The sequence below is a fragment of the Cinclus cinclus genome, chromosome 5 (assembly GCF_963662255.1).
Source record: "Cinclus cinclus chromosome 5, bCinCin1.1, whole genome shotgun sequence".
Lineage (NCBI taxonomy): Eukaryota > Metazoa > Chordata > Aves > Passeriformes > Cinclidae > Cinclus > Cinclus cinclus.
The window spans coordinates 6,098,150-6,115,669 of NC_085050.1; the positions used below are offsets into that span (position 1 = coordinate 6,098,150).

General features: G+C 42.9%; 1 protein-coding gene across 2 annotated transcripts in view; it reads left to right on the forward strand.

Annotated features, from left to right (window-relative positions):
- The window catches only part of FGFRL1 (fibroblast growth factor receptor like 1), a 163,062-nt gene that overhangs the window by 66,149 nt on the left and 79,393 nt on the right, over positions 1 to 17,520 (forward strand). For both annotated transcript variants that reach the window (XM_062493320.1, XM_062493321.1), the window contains exon 3: positions 14,869 to 15,141. In XM_062493320.1, coding sequence (XP_062349304.1) covers positions 14,869 to 15,141 — 273 coding nt within the window. The remainder of the gene's footprint in view (positions 1 to 14,868; positions 15,142 to 17,520) is intronic.

The window sequence follows — 17,520 nt, forward strand, 5'->3', positions numbered from 1 at the left end:
CTTCTGGGGGAGGTTCTGCTGTGATACCAGATGGGGGCTATATCCTCAGATAAATCTTTCAAAGAAAGACTCCTACTTCCAAAGTTAAATACCAGCTGTCTCCTTCTGTCTGACCACCCTTTCCATACCTATGCATGTCTGGCTGATCTTTACATCGGTGTCCTAAAGAGATGAAATTCATATGGTGACATATTTTTGATGGTCAATCCATCTCCATCCCTTTCCAGTAGCTTTTAAGCTTTTAATCCAATTTCACACACATTATTTGAGAAGAAGTGGTGTGAGAGATGCTAAGTTCAAACTTTGTGAAAATGGGAAGTCATGTAGGAGGGGTTGTAATTGTGCTGCATCCCACTGCTACCATGCTTGGGGCAAAGGCCATTGCAAGTCTTCAGCCTTTTCTAAATACATAGATGAATTTTCTACATAGATTTGCTACATTAATGCAGCAGTGACAAACTAGCAAATAAATAAATAAAGATGTCATCAGATTCTTGCCTCCTAGTAGGCCCTGGGAAGTAGCTCCATAGAATGTAGAGCCATTGGAAACTAAGCTTTGTTAATAAATTGCCTGTCATTGCAAACTGCTCCATCCCCAGTGTGGGGTTGTACAGGTATCAGTGAGAGATGTGAATTGCTGGTGGCTGTTGCACCTCTTTCTGTGCATGAGGTGCTCAGGGTGTCATCCCTTACCAGTGCCAAACTGAGTCTCATTGAGCACTGTCAAAAAAGTAAAATAGAACCAAATAGGACAGAACCAAATTATACAGAACCTAATTTATTCTCCAGCTCTTCGTGCAGACTTTTGCTGCATTTTAATGGTGGAGCCCTTCAACAGAGATCAGAGGTCTCTGACCTATGAAGGTTTCCTTTTCCCTGCAAGGAATTCGTGTTTGACCTTGGCAGCCACAGTTATAAGCAGAGCTCCGCGCTCTGACTTTCACTTCTGTTTCAGCAGGACCAAAATCTGTGGGGTCTTTCTGAATATTTCCCTCCTCACCCAATATTGCTGAAAATGAGCCTGAAGTGTTGACAGACAGCAGCACTCTCAGTGTGTAGGAATCCAACATAAACAGACTTGCTGGTTGTGTACTTGGACATGTTAAACGAGGTCCCTGCTTTGATCTTCCTTGCACTATCCTAAAGCCCAGCAAGCAAAGGCTAAGTAAACAGACCTTTGATTTCAGGGCTGTTTGGAGCAGAGGTCTTGTAAAACTTTTATCAATGGCAGAGCTGAGCTACTGAAGTTGCTCTTGTACTGTAGGTGCTGCAAGAGTAGCAATATGGTTTTACTGACCCCAACATCTCCCTGCTTCCCATAATGACAAACATCTGGGAATATGAGCCAGCTTCCTGTTGATTGCAATGTACCAGTTTCTCTAGAAGAGACACCTGCTTATAATCTCCTGTATGGTGAATGGAGCATAAGCTATTTCAGATCCTACAGAATTTGGATCCCACAGCCAGTGCAGCCTTTTGTTAATGCATGTCATAAAGATGCTTAAGCAAATCGCTTGGGACACATCTATGGGAAACGCTCAGGTTACTAATCCTGTGTGTCCAACACTTCTTGGTCAAACCCCACAAGAACTAGTGCTCTGGCTGAAATAGCTTGAATGTTACAACAAATTGGATTTTATTTACTCGTTTCCTGTTTTCAGAGTATTTAGTGATTCCCCACAATCACAAAGGTCACAAATTTCCTTTCATGTTTAAAGAAACAGGAGATTCTCCTTCAGAACTATGCCCTCCAAAAAGAGACAGTAAGAAACAGGCACCTAATATCACAAGATTTAAAAATTAAAATTGTGAGTTTTGGCTAACTCCCCTCAATAGATGAAACATAGGAGTTGGATTGGCCTCTGCTTTCTTCTAGTTTAGTATTTTTCTCTGTCTTGTGGTGAATTACATTAAGGAGGCTTTGTTTCCCTTATATTCACTATAGGAAAGTGACGTAGGAGGGAGAGAGATCTTGACAATATATTTTGTTTTTTAGGAGCATTACCAAATTTTCATTGTTTTCAACACTAAAAACTGCTGCACTTAAAATAATGGAGTCCAGGCTGTTTTTAGTGAGCCAAAGCTCTGGACCCTCTTGGTGAAGCCATTTCACGCAAAGCTTGACTGAGCTCAGGACCAAAAGATAAAGTCTTTTGCTCAGCCATACCAATGATTATTGCTTCAAATGAGAGAAATGCTAAATGACAAAATAATTGATCATCTCTTCCATGCCAATAGCACTCCATGCTGTACCTACTGGAAGTAAAGTTGAGATTGTTGGTGGAGTAAATTGTGAGTCAGAGTGCATCTAATCCCTCTTGTCTTCTGCCCTCACACTTTTACAGTTTGGCCTTAAATGACAACTTTTCTTACATTGCCTGTTCTGCCTTAGTCACGAACTGATCCTTTACTGTCAGTCAAACAATGCAGCACTGTTCTCCCATCCTAAGTGAATTTTGTCTTTTGTCAAATAGTCACATCCACTATTAGATAAGAAGTGTTTTTAACAGCCCTCTATTTGTTGCTATTTGATGGCGGTTCTTTGATCCCCGGAGGGGTTTGAGGTGCTGTTTGTGATATACAGCAAATTGATTTTACACATTTCCATCTTTTATTGATGAGTCTTCCAATGGGGTTTCTCTAATCAGATTGGAGAATTCCATGGTACAGACATTGGGAAGGGGTTGGAATTTACATGCAGTAAAGATAAGGGGATTAGTGGCTGATTAGGAATGTGCTGATTTCTCCAGCCTCAGGTACAGGAAGGGATCCTGCATGGCTGCTGTTCTCTGACCTTCGGTTTTGACCTCTTGACTCCTTGCTCAGAAATGCCAGCGAGCAGCATGGAGTAATTCCTGACATGGCTTCCCTCAAGAACAAGTTCAAGTCACTTCAACAGTAAAACTTATTTCTGTGAATGGAGAAGCCCAGAAACGTTTATGCAAGCGGACAGATGCATCAACCAGGGCAGGCTGGGCAGACAGGCTGTAGCAGCACTTCAGTGTGCAGGCAGGAATTCCTGCTGACAGCTGATGTGTCCTGCGTGTGCTGGTACCTGCACGTGTGCAATGGGATGTGGGGCAGCTCCACAGTCACGTGCCAAGACAATATTTCTCCGTGCACAGCTTTTCCTAGATAGCGCCTGTGCTCTCAAGGTTTCTCCCCCTTCCACTTGCAGGAAGGTAGCTGGGACTGCACATTACCAGACACTGAGGTAATAGGATTGCACATTAATTGATATTCCAGTGTCTCTATCTACCTGCTGGATATGATGTTACATTCCAGTGCGCAGCCCGCCAGCGGGATGGTGTCACTTGAAATCACAGAGCAGTCAATGTCAGCAAAACTCCTGTGTGTCTCTGTAGCTGCTGAAGTTTGGGCAGAAGCAAGGGGCTGTGCTGAGAACAGGGGGTTGGTAATTTTGCTCGTGTATCAAATAATAATAATTAGCACCATCTTGCTGCTGATGCAGATGTACAGGGATAAAAGGCAGGCAATGTGGGATCTTCAGCAAAGGAGTATTTCCAAATCCTTTGTATAGTTTCGGGAATATTAATGGATTTATATTTTAAATATTTGTTTTCAGTGATTCAATTTTGGCAGAATATCACCACTGCTAGCTGCTGGTTTGCTAATGCCATTCATCCTGACACATGCTGCCCTGGTGTGCAATAGAGGTATAGGAGGAATACCTTTCTGCAGGTGATGTGAAGCAACTTTTGAGCAGCAAGGGATGCAGTAAACCTTTGGACATACCAGATTAAATACAAATCTGATTTTAGAAGCTGAACAGTCCCAGGACTTTACAGCACAGCCTCTGGCAGTCCTAGGTGGTGCAATTGGACATAGTAAATCTGACAGAACAACAAAATCTTCACTCTCTCCTGACAGTAAAATGAATAAAGCCAGGAAAGAGTGCAGTAACCCTGTTGTGAGCAAACCAGAGGAGGGGCAGAAGACATGGATCTGTTTGAAGCTCTCCCAGATGCAGGCAGGCTGCAGAAAGATGCACTTGCCTCTGTCCTGGTGAGTGTATTGTGTTTTTACATCAGGTAGTGTGTGCCTCAGTATTTGAAGAGCAGGAGCCAGATGGGAATGCTGTAAGAATTCAGTGATAGTTTCCCTGTGCAGGAGACTTGCTGTCTTTGGAGTTTAAATGTAGGTTTTCAATGAATCAGCCTTGGGAAAAACTTTATTTTAAAGTACATTCAAGTATTTTCCCATTCTGGAAGTGATGTATAGGTGTGTGTGTATAAGCTAGGCTGTAGAATGGCACTACAGGAACAAATCTTTAAAGTGAAATATTTGGTGCTGAGGAGGCGATGTTCACGCTAAAGGCATTTTGGGAGTATATTCTGGACCAGCTCCAGTTTGGTCATGTAGATTGAGTGTTCGTTAATGGAAATGCAGAGGACAGCTTCTGCTTATGTTTTCCCAGGGACCCAGGTACCTGCATTGGCAGCTGGTGGGGTTTTGGAAGATTGGATCTATAAAACAAACCATTTGGTTTTGAGGATGTGGCACCCCCGTTTCAGAAGAGTGTTTCACTTCAGAATAGCTTTAGTCTGATCCTGAGAAGTAAATGCCCCTTTGCAGCTGAATTTCTTACAAAAGCAACTCAGTCCATGTGCACCAAAACAGCTTCATTATGTGAGGCAGAGTATAATTGATGCTAAAGATAAAAAAAAAATTAATTTTAAAGCACATCTCTGGCCCAGGTTAAGACACTGATGTAGACATATGCAAGGTAGACCTCTATGATGAGAGTTTAATTCAGATAGAAAGAGCCAACTCCTATCATACCTACCATGGGAGGTTTCGGTAGGGCAACAGTGAATGATTTCAGGCAGGATTTTAAAATGCTGCTCTTCTGAAGGTGTGTTGCATTTTTTTTTTTTTTTTGAGCAAGACTTTTTAATTTTTTTTTTACTTTTAATTTTTCTTCCAGAGCAAGACAAGTTATATATATAAATACACACACACACACACACATATATATTATTACTTTCCAAAATCAAAACAGTTTTCATATTTCAATTAAACAACCAATTAAAAATATTACCATTGCATAATCAATATACTTTTAAAATAACAACTTTTTTGACTGCATGTGTTTTACTTTGATTTGAATTAATATTTCTCAAGCTGAAAAGGGGAGAAAGCCAGGCAAAACTCTTTGAAAGAGAAAACCAGGTAAAGTGTTGTGTCTTGACAAAAATGCAATTTTCTCTTAGAAAAACAGTCCTGCCAAAGGCTCCATACCAAGCCTGCTATTCAGCCATTCAGCTAGAAATGCTTTCTGTTCTAGAGAAGCCTCTGAAAATATCTGCAGTTCTTAAATACCACGATGTTTATCTCTTTGTGGTCACCATCAAACAGTTGTTACCACGCTTTTGTGGTGACCAAACATAGAAGCCCCCAGGGATGAGGGCAGAGGAAAGGGAGGGCTGAGAGCAGCCTCGCCATGCAGGGCACTGCCACTGATTTCCCAACAGCAGAAGGCCTAGAGATATTTTGGCTGTGTCCCATGATCAAGAGTGAGTGTTCAAGATGGTTTTCCTCTGATTCCTAGTGCACTAATCACACTTTTCCATACTGGGTATTGGGAAAGGCCAGTAGGAACCAGTAGTGGAGGGAAGAGTTTAAAGTCTTCTCCACTTTTATACCTTAGAGTGAATTCTGGTAGAAAAAAAACTTTTAAAGAATATTTTGGGGAAAACCAAATCCTTGGATACAAGTGAAAAAGGCTCCTGTGTCAGTCTGTGGCTGAAAAGGCTGCTGTGGACTAGCAGAAAGGCAAACCAACTATTTAAAGGTCTGTGTTCCCATCATTCCTGAGTATGACAGAGTCAACCATCGTGGTTTCTGTTTTCCTGCAGACGTAAACAATGACACTTACAGTTTCCTGCTTGCACAGTGCTCATACAACCACTTGTCTATTAGGGAAACATCTAATAGCTTATTAAACCCTGCACAGTGCTCAGACTGGGTTAAATATTGACTAATGAGGTTTGAGGGGAACCTATGCCACCAAGCATGAACTTGGGCATCCTATTTTCTAGGAGCTGTTCAAATCAAATGGATAGGTGACAAAATGCTGCAAGCAGGAAGGAGGGACAAAGAAGGGGACAACAATCAGAGCAGGTTGTCTCAGAAATGAACACCTATCTTTGGAGCCTGGGGGTTTGCAATGTAGTTGCTATTGGTGGCTTGAAGCGGAGTTTTGTTACAAAAAAAGTGAATTAAACTGAGTCTTGTGGAGCATTTGGTTTGTTTTACTGAAAGTCTTAAAGATGTGGGCGATTTGGCTGGAAAATCCACTGGGCTTGTGAAGCAGGATTTGCATGGTTGGGAAACAGTTGGAAGGGCACAGTACAGTGGTATTTATGTTAAAATTTTGATAGATGGACCCCAGAAGGTAATTCAGGGCTGTCTGACTGGATTGTTTCCCAGAGATTATGGGAAGCAAACAAATGCCTTGTGTTGGCAGCAATGGTTCCTCTGTGACCTGTGGTGGAGATGGTGGATGTTTGAGTTAGGTTTGGAGAGAGCAAGTTTGGGCTATGGAATTTCAGTTGGATTCTGGATCTTCCCTCAAGCCAGAGGATTTCTAGCTTTCTTCCAGAATTAGGCAGTTTGTCCTTCCCAGAAATAGGAGGCTAAAAAAAAAATCTTCTAATTTTAAAACCTTGAAGCCATGTTCTAAGGCCATTTCTTCTGAAAAAATTCCCAACAAATTAGGAATGCCATTTTTTAGTTGGGATTGCCTTCTTGAATGGGAATGGAAGAGGTAGATTGTGCGAGTGTGTTTGCCAACACACCTTTGTTGCACTTATCTTTTCTCTAAAAAAAGTTTTCTGGTTATCCATTGAGCTGCATACCTGAACTGTGCTGTCGGTATTAGCATTTGAGTAGAAATATTAGTCCTCTCCTTTGGCCGACACTAAGCCCACTGGAAGCACTTGAGAAACAATAAATAATATATTTTCTTCTGCACTAGAAACTTTCCAGCATATTCAGTCTGTTTCTTCAAAAGTAATTTGAAGTAATCCTAACACTCTTTTGCATTTGCTACCTCAAAACCTGAGGGAGAAAGTTACTATTTTTTTTCTGCTGAAAATATGTTAGGCAACAGTTGGAATTGAATGTCACCCACGCACATTTAATTTAATAAGATGGTAATTTCATGTTAAATAAATACCAACTGATTATTGAAAACATATGCACAAAGGATTTAGAAACCACGTAAGAGATATGTATCTCATCTACTGTTGTTGGACTGCAATAAATCTAAGCAATAATCAAGTGCCAATTGTTTAACATACAATAACTATTTTATTAAACGTCAGTGAAATGTGTATTCAGGGCACTTAATTAAATAGAACATGTTCCCAGATATTCTGTTTTCCCTAGTTTTGTAACATCTAGAGTAGGAAATTTACTGGCAGCCTTCACCCAAGGGGCTAGTTATTACTCATGTTAAAATATGGCAGGTACTTTTTGTGCTATCAATAAATATCCATTTCATCAGGAAAGCAACTCCTACCACAGAGGTAGGGAAGAAAGAGAAAATATGGCACATCAGTTGCTGTGAAATGGATCTGCAAAGCTGTTTTCTCCATCAGGTTGCTGGGCTGAGCCATGCACCCCAAGCTCAGAGCTTGCTCTTGTAAACAGTTCATGATTTCCAAATCTAAGCCTGACCAGCCATCAGGGCTGGTCAGCAAATACTTGTGGTGTTTTTGTGTTGCTCGCTCAGAGTCTTTGTTCTACAGAGATGCTGTTGGTTTTTTCTTTAATCTTTTGATTGTTTTTGATAAGCATTGTTTTTGTCTGTGGGCGCCTATGTTTTCAAGCCAAGAAGGACCCATTAGCTCATCTAATCTGATCTCCTCATGTCACATACCAAAGCATTTGGACCAGTTACCCCCATGCTGACCCCTACTTTACTTGGCTAACACATACCTTTTGGACATGCAAACTGTTTTGTTTTGAAAATATGAAAAGATTGGATTGACCAGTCCTTTGAACTGCTTATTCCATTAGTTAATGGGATACATGGGCAACACACTCATCCTTTTATCTCTCTCAAAAAGCATTTTTATCAGTTCTGCTCTCCATGTAATGGCTTCCAACTGTGCAGAGAGCCAAGAGTTCCCCTCTTTCAGGAACACCTACTCATGTTGATTGAAACTGTCCCCAACACTGCTTTGTAAAGCCTTCTCTGTGGGATTTGCTGCTTAGTAGAGTTTGTTCTAGCAGAGCCAGGCCTCTGTCCATTGATCTATCATTACAGCCTGAATGCCAATACAAATAATGGTAATAATGATATGCAGGGAGTGTGAGTGCGTAGTCCTCATGTTGGTCTTGCAGAGAGGGTTAAATTGTAGTAGGAAAAGTTAAACTCTGGTTGTAAGCAGGAGTGGTCCAGCCCAGCTTTGTAGCAGCAGGTACCCTGAGGCAGGCAACTCAGATGTGTGTTTCAAACATGGCTTTTAGGTGGCCTTTTCCAACTGCCTGTGTACGTCTTGAAGCATGGGAAAGGTAAAGGAAATCCACTTTGCTGTGAATCACCCCGGTGATGAGCATGGTGAAGGCCAAATGTTGCCTCTGGTTTTGGTGTAAGAGATTGTGTTTACACGAAATGAGCAGTTTGCTTGGTGACCCTTGTCCAATTTCTTCATCTCACTGTTGTAATGAAACATTTCTGCGCTTGGCTCTGTTTTCCTCACTGTCTGTGGTACCCCAGCTCCTCATGCTAATTCCATGTGTTGATGGGATGTTTGGGTGCTTCATTGTAAATGACTTTGCTAATTTGCTAACACAGCACTTCAAAAGAAATCTTATCTACGTGGAAAGTGAATGTGTTTGGTATTAAATAATAAAATATACATAACCCATGGGGCTCTTAAAACTTACTTAACTTCTTTATAAACTTTACAATACAGTATGTGGATATTATAAATTACTTTCCATTCCAAGAAACTGTCCGGGCTTGTTGACCTTCCTTGGAATTTCCTCTTTGTAATTATGTTTAATGTGTTAATAAAGTTCACTTTGAACTGTATGATGGCAAATGGTCTCATAGGACATGGGTCAGTGCTGGTGCGTTCACCATATGTGAAACTTGATGTTAGTGTGCAGTTTAATTGAAGGAATAGCAAGGCTAACCCCAAACAATTGTAGGAGCACTATCTCCTCCCCAGGTTAGCAGTAAAAAGGGGTTCATGGAAAGTTAGGAATGTGGAGTGGGAAATCATTTAGCTTTCACTGCTAGGTGTTACTAAATTATGGTGCTGGGTTTGCGTCACCATCAAAACGCCATATATCTAGAGGGTTTTCACACAGTGCTGTAAATCATGTTTACTACATGTATGAGTTGAATGAGTGCATGAACTTTGCAATGCAGACCAGGAAAATATAATTACATGTGTGTGTGTTTTTGACTATGAGAAATATAGACAGGAAGCTCCAGGGTATTCCACTGCTGCGCCTTAAATACACTTCTAGAAATTGTTTTTGCTGTTTCCCGGAAATAGCTATTTGCTAAAGCAAAGGGGCTTTCTTGGATTTTACATAACTCCTTTTGCCAAGAAATGGCAACCACTATCCCTTCCCAAGGCACTGGGGAGGAGAGCAGGAATGCTAGTAAAGCAGCGTCAGCAGCAGACCAGCAAGTGGGGCTTTTCTGTGGTGTAGGATAGTGGATATAAATTGAAAATTGCCCAGCTGTTCAGTAAGACAGGTGTAGGGTCTGTCTTTTATATAATGGAACAGAATGGAGATTCCAGTTGCTTGTATTCGTAAATGAGGCAAATAAATCTGCACACTTGTCTGCATGTATGTGAGCAGAAATATTTAAAACAAATTAGGTGATCACAGCATTTCCTTGTTAATGTTTGACTGGGTTTATATGATCTTGAACAGAAAACTTGGCATTTGGCTGGGTTTGTTGGTTTCTTTCTAGTTGTGTTTATATGTATTTGCAGATGGGGAAATTACAAGCAAGAAAATAACTTAGTGGAAAACGTAGGTTCTGGGTTGTTTAAATTATATTTTAAGCCTGATTGCACCCTGGCCCTTGGAACTCCAGGCATGATCCCTGCTAGTAACTAAAATGATTTGAATGTTATGGGGCAAAGTTATATTTAGTTCGTATTTGGAGAAAGAATAACAACGAAGCATGGGGGGGAGGCAGCTGCATTCTCATCACTTCTTCTCGAGTCACATCCGCAGATGTCAAATCCCACCCTTCTTCCTCAGCCAGAGTATTAAGAAATTATTTTCTCAAATTATTGGGTTGAGAACAGGGGGACTTAAGAAAACCTGCCCCCACTGGGCTTGTGTCAAGGTGGGGCTTAACTTTCTGAGAGGGCTCCTTCTGTTCAGACAGACTGTAGAACTAGCTGTGCCCTCTCCACTGAGATGAGGCTTAAAAGCAGTGCCTGTGGCTGTAGAGAGGGGTCCTTGCCTGATTGCAAAAACTGCAGTGGTTCCCTCTCCCTTCCTGGCTACAAAAATGCCTAAAAATCTTGGATGGAATATCTACCTAGGGCCTTCATTTCATGCCCTTCCCCCATATCCCATGAAAAAATGCTGCAGGAAGTAATTGCTGTGTCTAGGAGCATCACAGATTGGAGATTCTCAGCACTTAAAGAAGGCTGATGTTTCCAAGAATCACTGCTTAATGGCTGAGAAACTGGGGGGAGCACAGTGCTGGGACTCCTCCTCAGGGACATTTGCTCTCTGCTACTCCGCTTTGAAAAGATCCAGTCTGGAGCTTTGGACTGTGAGTGCAGGCACATGGCAATTCACAGGATTCATTCCCCCCTAGCCAGAGAGATGATATATATTTAGCGTTAATTTCGCATTGGTAAATATGTGGAGTTAGTATTTTAACAGTCTGGTTTAATGAAATGTTTTCAGGTTTCAGAACGATCTCTTATGGTGCTGCTCTCCAGATCTTGCAGTGTCGCTTTGCCCACAAACAAGGCAAGAGCAGCACTATAGTGAGCAGGCATAGGGTATTGCACTCAATTAGATAATTTCTGCTCACACAGGACACAAAGGTGGAGTCCAGTAGGGCAGAGATCGTGACACTGGCTTCCTGAGGAGTAATTTCATCAGTAATTTGAGTAATTTCTTCAACACAGCCTTTTAATGCTGCATTAGAGCACGGGACAGACGCCGTCAGCAGCAAAGGATGGGAACTCCATGGCTGCAGCCAGGGTTCAGCCTGTTTTTACCTCCCTGGCAGCTGTAGGTGAAGCAGCAGGTGCTTTCCTGGGATTTTGCCTTGCTAAGCAGCTGTAGAAATGTACCCAGCCTGCAGGGCCTGTGTGCTGGGCTCTGCTCCCACAGCACTGCTCAGCTGTGAGCACACACGTGCCCCAGCCCTGCAGGGTCAGACACCAGGGACACTCCCAGATCAGTGCCTTGGGAGGGATAGCTGGGCACTCTGCTCTCCTGGGCACCCCCTGGCATATTATGGACCAGTTCTGGAAGGTGGGGATCTCCTTCAGTAACTGCTGCACACAGGAAATTGGTGGGCTCAGCACGTTTTTACTACATCTTTTTGCTTTGTTCATTTAGCAGGAGACGGAACTGCCATAGAGAAACCCTGGACATTAATTTCCAAGAGAACCCGAGTGGTGCTGAGCAGCTTAATGTCTGGATTCAGAAGGGGAAGGTGTTTCTGCCTAGGTAGCGTGTGAGGCAGCTCTGTGTCAGCAGCACCCAGAGGATATTGGAGAAGGGCCTTTATGCAAAACAAACTTACCCCTCTCTGCTGCCTCCCCTGATGCCTCTGATGGTGCAGAATGGTGCCATGTGCCAAAGGGTGTCTTCACTGGAGAAGCACTCATCCATCACTGTTGCAGTCCCACGGCAGGGCTCTACAGATATGTAGTGAAATAAGACCCAATGAATGCCTGTACATGAGAGACCTGTGATGATATCAACATTTTGTTCTTTCTGTAGCCCAGCTTCAGGAGATCCAGCTACCATTGGCTTGCCAGGATGTCTTGAAGCCTCTGGCATATATGAAGGTGCTGAATTATACTGTGGTACTTTGTAAACACAGTAGTAAATTCCAGTCTTGTAATAATTATCATGGTGCTTGATATTTGCATCAAAACACTGATTCCAGAGAGTACTGCTTGAGCAGAAAGTTATTAATATAAAGATGATAGGTAATAAAATGGGAATATTTACATCACTAAATGAACAGAAATAAAACCTTATCGTGTTTGTCCTAGAGCTGTACACTACTGAGAAGTGCATGCTGTATCTGCAAAATTCACAGCAGGAAAAGAGTGAGGGAAGATTTTTATTCCTGTTCCTGAGAAAGCTGCTGGAGGAGCTAATGAAGAGCTGCAGTAATGTTTTTAGGCAGAATGGCTCTAAGAAATGCACCCTTTTCAAAATGTCATAAAGGTCTGCAGATAGATCCTGTGACAGGGACTGATCCAACAATTCCTCAGAATGAAAGGTCAGTCAAAGGAAAATGGCATTTAGGAGGACCAAGCTTACCACTGACCCAAACATGTGACAGATCCAGAGGCAACTCTGGTGCCATCAGGAGCACTGCTTGTGCAGCCTGTCCCAGAGAAGCACATGACGTGACTGGGAAACTATCTGATCCCTCCAGGTCTCAAAATTCATCAGGAGTCAACATGAATGTCGGAAGGAAAGGGATTTTGAAGGAGCCTACAGCAGGATTCCAAGTTGGGAGGAGGGTGCTCTCTCTCCACTGTCCCTGCTTGCCCTGCACCAAACTTTTTTCCCCCAGTGCTAATTATAGAACTGTTTTTGTAATTTGAATATGCATGAAGTAGTATCCTGGCTTACAAGTAGGTTGCAGTGAAACTATTCTTAAAGTTTGACTTGGTTTGATAGGGCTGTGGGTCAGAAAGAACCTCTCCAAGGTCCAGCCCAGGATTTAAGCAAGTCTGTGGACTTGTCTGGGCATTTCAGCTCCTTTGCAGGGAGTGAGGGCACCATGTAGGGAAATGTAACAGAATTTGGGGGTGGATTCTCACCCAGTATTTGTGAATTCTGCCTTATCAAAGCCAACACACAGAGCCCCTCTTCAAGGGTGAATTTTCACTTTAAAATATTCAGCAATGCAATTTGTGTCAGACCAGCATTCAAAAGGTCTTGGGGTTATCTCTGAATCCACAGAGATGGTTGGAAATCTCACAAGGTGAAGAACATAAGGGTGGTTTGGAAGTTTTAAAAACACCTGGAAAGGCAAGATTTCTCATGGTGTTTTGCCAGTTCCCTTGGAGTGTGGGAGGATGCCATCACCTCTGAGATGCTGTCCCACAGGTGACTGTGGAAGATGTGAAGGGGGGGGATGTTATCTTTGCCTTCTTTGTTATCTTTGTTTTCTCTGACTTTTTCAGAATAAGTGCTCTCAAGGTCCTTACTTTGGGTCATTAGAAGTTCATCAGAATCTGAGTTTGTCTAAGACCCATTGATTTAACCAGCCTCTTAGTTAAACTCTAATAAGGTTGAGCTACTTCACCACTCTGTTCTCAGCTTGAGCAGCATCTTGTTTTCACCAGCAGAGCTGCAAAATTCATGGGTGCAGTTTAACATGAGTAACTGCTACAGCAGCTCTGGGGTCATTCAGGAGCTGGACTGTTTGTACAGCCTTAGTCATGCTGAGGAAAAATCAGGCAGACTTTGGAATAATAGGAATTAGTCATGAGGAAGTGCAAATACGAGCTTTGTAGTTTATCCCCCGTTGGTCCAGTCCTGCAAAGCACTAGGAGCAGGAGTAAAATATGAGGGAACAGTTCCAAATCCCACAAACATCTTGTGGGTTTTGGGTGCAACTCAGCATCTGCAATCCTTAGGAAAACATTTTGTCCTTGTGCAAGAACAGGGCACTCATTATCACACCCATTAATAGACTATTCTGGGAAGAGCACTGCTATTGCAATCTGTGTAGAGAACTTGTGCAATTAATGAAAAGGCAGAAAAGGCAGATGCAGGAAAAAGACTCTAAACTTTTCAGAGCCTTGGGGAAGAATTTCAGTTGGAATTCAGCTGTGGGACTGTTCCCACTGTTGGAGTCTTTATCTCTTCTTTCTTTTTCTGATTGTTGGCCTGTCCAAGTGCATCCTGTTATCATGTGGCAGTGTTTTTACTCTGACATTCCAGGGACACTCTCCTTTGTGTGAAATTATCACCTTTTACAAAGAGCAAATATTTGTCAGGTGGGTCAAACCGGCAGGGTTGCTAAGGAAGTTTATAAAAATATCCTCTTTTGGACTGTAAGCAATGTTAACGTGTCAAGCTAAGCTGTATCATTTACTGAAGCGCTACTCAATGAATGTTCTGTGTTCAACAACTGCAGGCTTATGTGTCTCTGATAAAGCCCATCTGGTGACTATTAAAGGGAATTACTGTACATATAACATGAAAGGATTAAAACATTTGGGGATGGGGGGGCAGAGTTTTGTTGTAAGTGCCACTGCTGTTACTAATTTTGCCTTCAGGTGTTAAGTTTAAAACAACTACAAGTTTCTTTACCAAATAAAGCAGAACAGTTTGTGTATGGGGCTCCTTCCTGTGATGGCAAAATGCTGGAAATTTTGGAAAAGCAATAGAGCCTCAGAACCGGGCTTCCCTGGTGGGTTAGCTTGAGCTGCTGCTGATGGCAAGGGCACAGCTTCAGGTCTTGCTGTATCCCTCTGTAATTGCTGACATTTTCAGCCTTGGTTGTAAGTGATTTTTGGTAAGCACCGTTTATTCTGTACAGCAGTCAATGTAATGGCCAGACTGATGACTCGGCTTTGAATCAGTGCTGTGTCAGTGGCAAAAGTCGTAACTGCTGTTCCTGTCTCTGTTCTTTCCTAGGCCCCCCAAGGATCTCTGATAAAGTGATTCACCGCCAGTCCGTGAGGCTGGGCAGGACCATCAAGCTCCTGTGCCCAGTGGAAGGCGACCCCCCACCCCTCACCATGTGGATGAAGGATGGACGGACTATCCACAGTGGCTGGACGAGGTTCCGAATCCTCCAGCAAGGGCTGAAAATCAAGGAGGTGGAGAGCGAAGATGCGGGGACCTACATCTGCAAAGCCACCAATGGCTTCGGCAGCACCAACGTGAACTACACCCTCATCGTCATCGGTGAGTAGAGCTGCAGCAAAGCCAGGCCTCACCTGCTCTGGGGTGACAGAGAGAGAGCTGACTTCCATACAGCTGTCAGTGACTGCAGATTTGCTTTGCTAATCATTCACTGACCTCCACTCTTAGCTGGCCCCTTCCAGTGTTTGAGGATTGCCAGAGCTGGCTGTGCTGCTGCGCATCTTCTGCTGCAGCCGGCTGCAGGCAGATAAGATTGCAGAGTGCCAGAGGTTACACATAAACAGAAATGATGCAATAGCCACTGGGGTCCAGATCACAATGAATTCCACACAGGAAAGGCTGTGTGATAAGGAGAGGTCGCATTGATCTTTATGGTTGCTGTTGGAACAGGGTAGCTCTCAAAACAAATGTTGGAGCACCCATATAAAAACATACAGCAGGGAGATCCATGTGCTGAGCTGCTGGATGTTGGATGAAGCATGGTGTCTTTAGGAATAATATTATTTGGGTTGAAACAAAGCTTTGAGCTGGCATGTAACCCAGGGATGCTGATAAATCTTCTTGAGGGAGGCAAGATTTAAAAAGCTTCAGATGCTGTCTCAGTGACCATGGGTTCACTGGAAATGCTTTTGGCTATCTTCAAAAGGCTTGGCCCAGCAATGAGATTTTGGGGCCACTTGCTGACTCCCAAAGACATTTTTCTGCATACTCAGAGATTCCTCTGCAGGGGCTGCCACAGAAATGTTCTCAGTGGTGCTTGGCTGGGAGAAGGAAAAGAGCTGGGTGAAAATCAGTGTGCTGGAAGATGCTGAGGGAGCCAAGGGGAAGGCTACAAAGCAGGGGGTGAAATCAGATATCCTGCTCACCTCTTGCCTGATCAGCATCCTGAGCATCTGGTCTACAATGATCTGTTTCTCTGAGATGGTGGAAGTGAGGACAGAGTTTAGGGCAGTTTCGAGCTGCCTACTGGTTGGCTCTTGGCCTGGTTTTGTTCTATTTCTCCTTTTTCCTGTTTGCAGCAGGAGGGGAATCTGCTGCAGACTCAGGGCATGTAGCAGACACTCGGTGCTGCTAGATGGAGGATTATCACCCGATAACAGGGTGATTCTTGGAGAATAGAAAGGGACCAGAATGTAAATATCTTATCTGGAAAGAGATGCCTCTGTGAGGGAGCCCCTCTGGTGACTCCTGTAGCATCTGTTGTCCTATAGTTTATGTAGTTTGAGGATTTGGTTTTCCTTGTTCACCTCCTTCTTAACATTCATCCATTTCTCTATGGTACACTGAACAAACAGGGTGAAGTAGAAATAGTTTTACAGAGTCATGTCTATACAGACTCCTTTTGTATGTGCTTTCCAGACTCTTTGCTGTGGAGAAGAGAATGCTATAGGACTGACTGCTTCAGTCCAGCTTGTACTTTTGCATTATGTGGAGGTTGCCAAAGTCTTTGATCTCCTGTGTCATCCTGTATCTTCTATAAAGCTCAAGCCAGATCTCATTGTTCCAGGGCAGAGGCATTGAGGTATCTAGAAGTCAAAGAAGGCTGTGCCTATTCCTGGTAGCACAACAGAAGCAAATGAAAGCAAAAAGCCAGGAGGCACAGGGTAAAAGTTGGACTGGAATTCAGGTCCAATTCAGTTGCCCAGGGAAATTGGATTATCAAATATAATTGTATTAAGAACAATAGTGTTCATTATATTTGGCACCGAAAAACCCTGGGTACAAACACTAGTTATTTAGAGCCTCATCAGGCATCTATGGAAGGAAATGACAAGCTCCCACTGGCCTCTGTGGGTGTGAGATTGAACCCTGTGCAAACAAATATTGATCCCCAAGTGCCAAGAAAAGGGTAACTTTAACTGAAATCTGTGTCAGACATACGGGCTGAGGTATCATTCATTTCCATCCTTGTTGTACATACTGGCTAAACCCAGTACTTACACTATTTTGCACCTTCTTTCTTTGTTTCACAGAGTGCCCTTGTGCATTCTTGTTGCTCAGAGCATTTTTGATGGATTACTTACATCCCCTGTCTCTAGTGGTACAGTTGTGTTCATGTAGCATTTCAAACCAATTGCTTTTCACTGGAGAAGTTTCCCCTGAAAACAAATGTTCCCCTTGTGTCTTTCTTGTCAAGCTCTGCAAGTAAACACAAGGTATCAATGACTTACTCTTTCAAAAGACTCAGACGTTTAATGCAATGACCAGATGCTTGTGTTCATCTTGGTGAAAATACTTTTGGTTGAGAGAAAATCAATCCCTTGTTGGTTTTTGAGAAGGAGGCAGTGTTTTAAAACCAACTGCATGTCAGTTTTGATGACGAAGATGAAATTGATGGAGCTGTTTTGTTTGTGCTCTGGAAAGCACAAACTTCATTAGGCTTTTTGAAACATATGGCTTCTCTATTTTCCCACTCCTTCA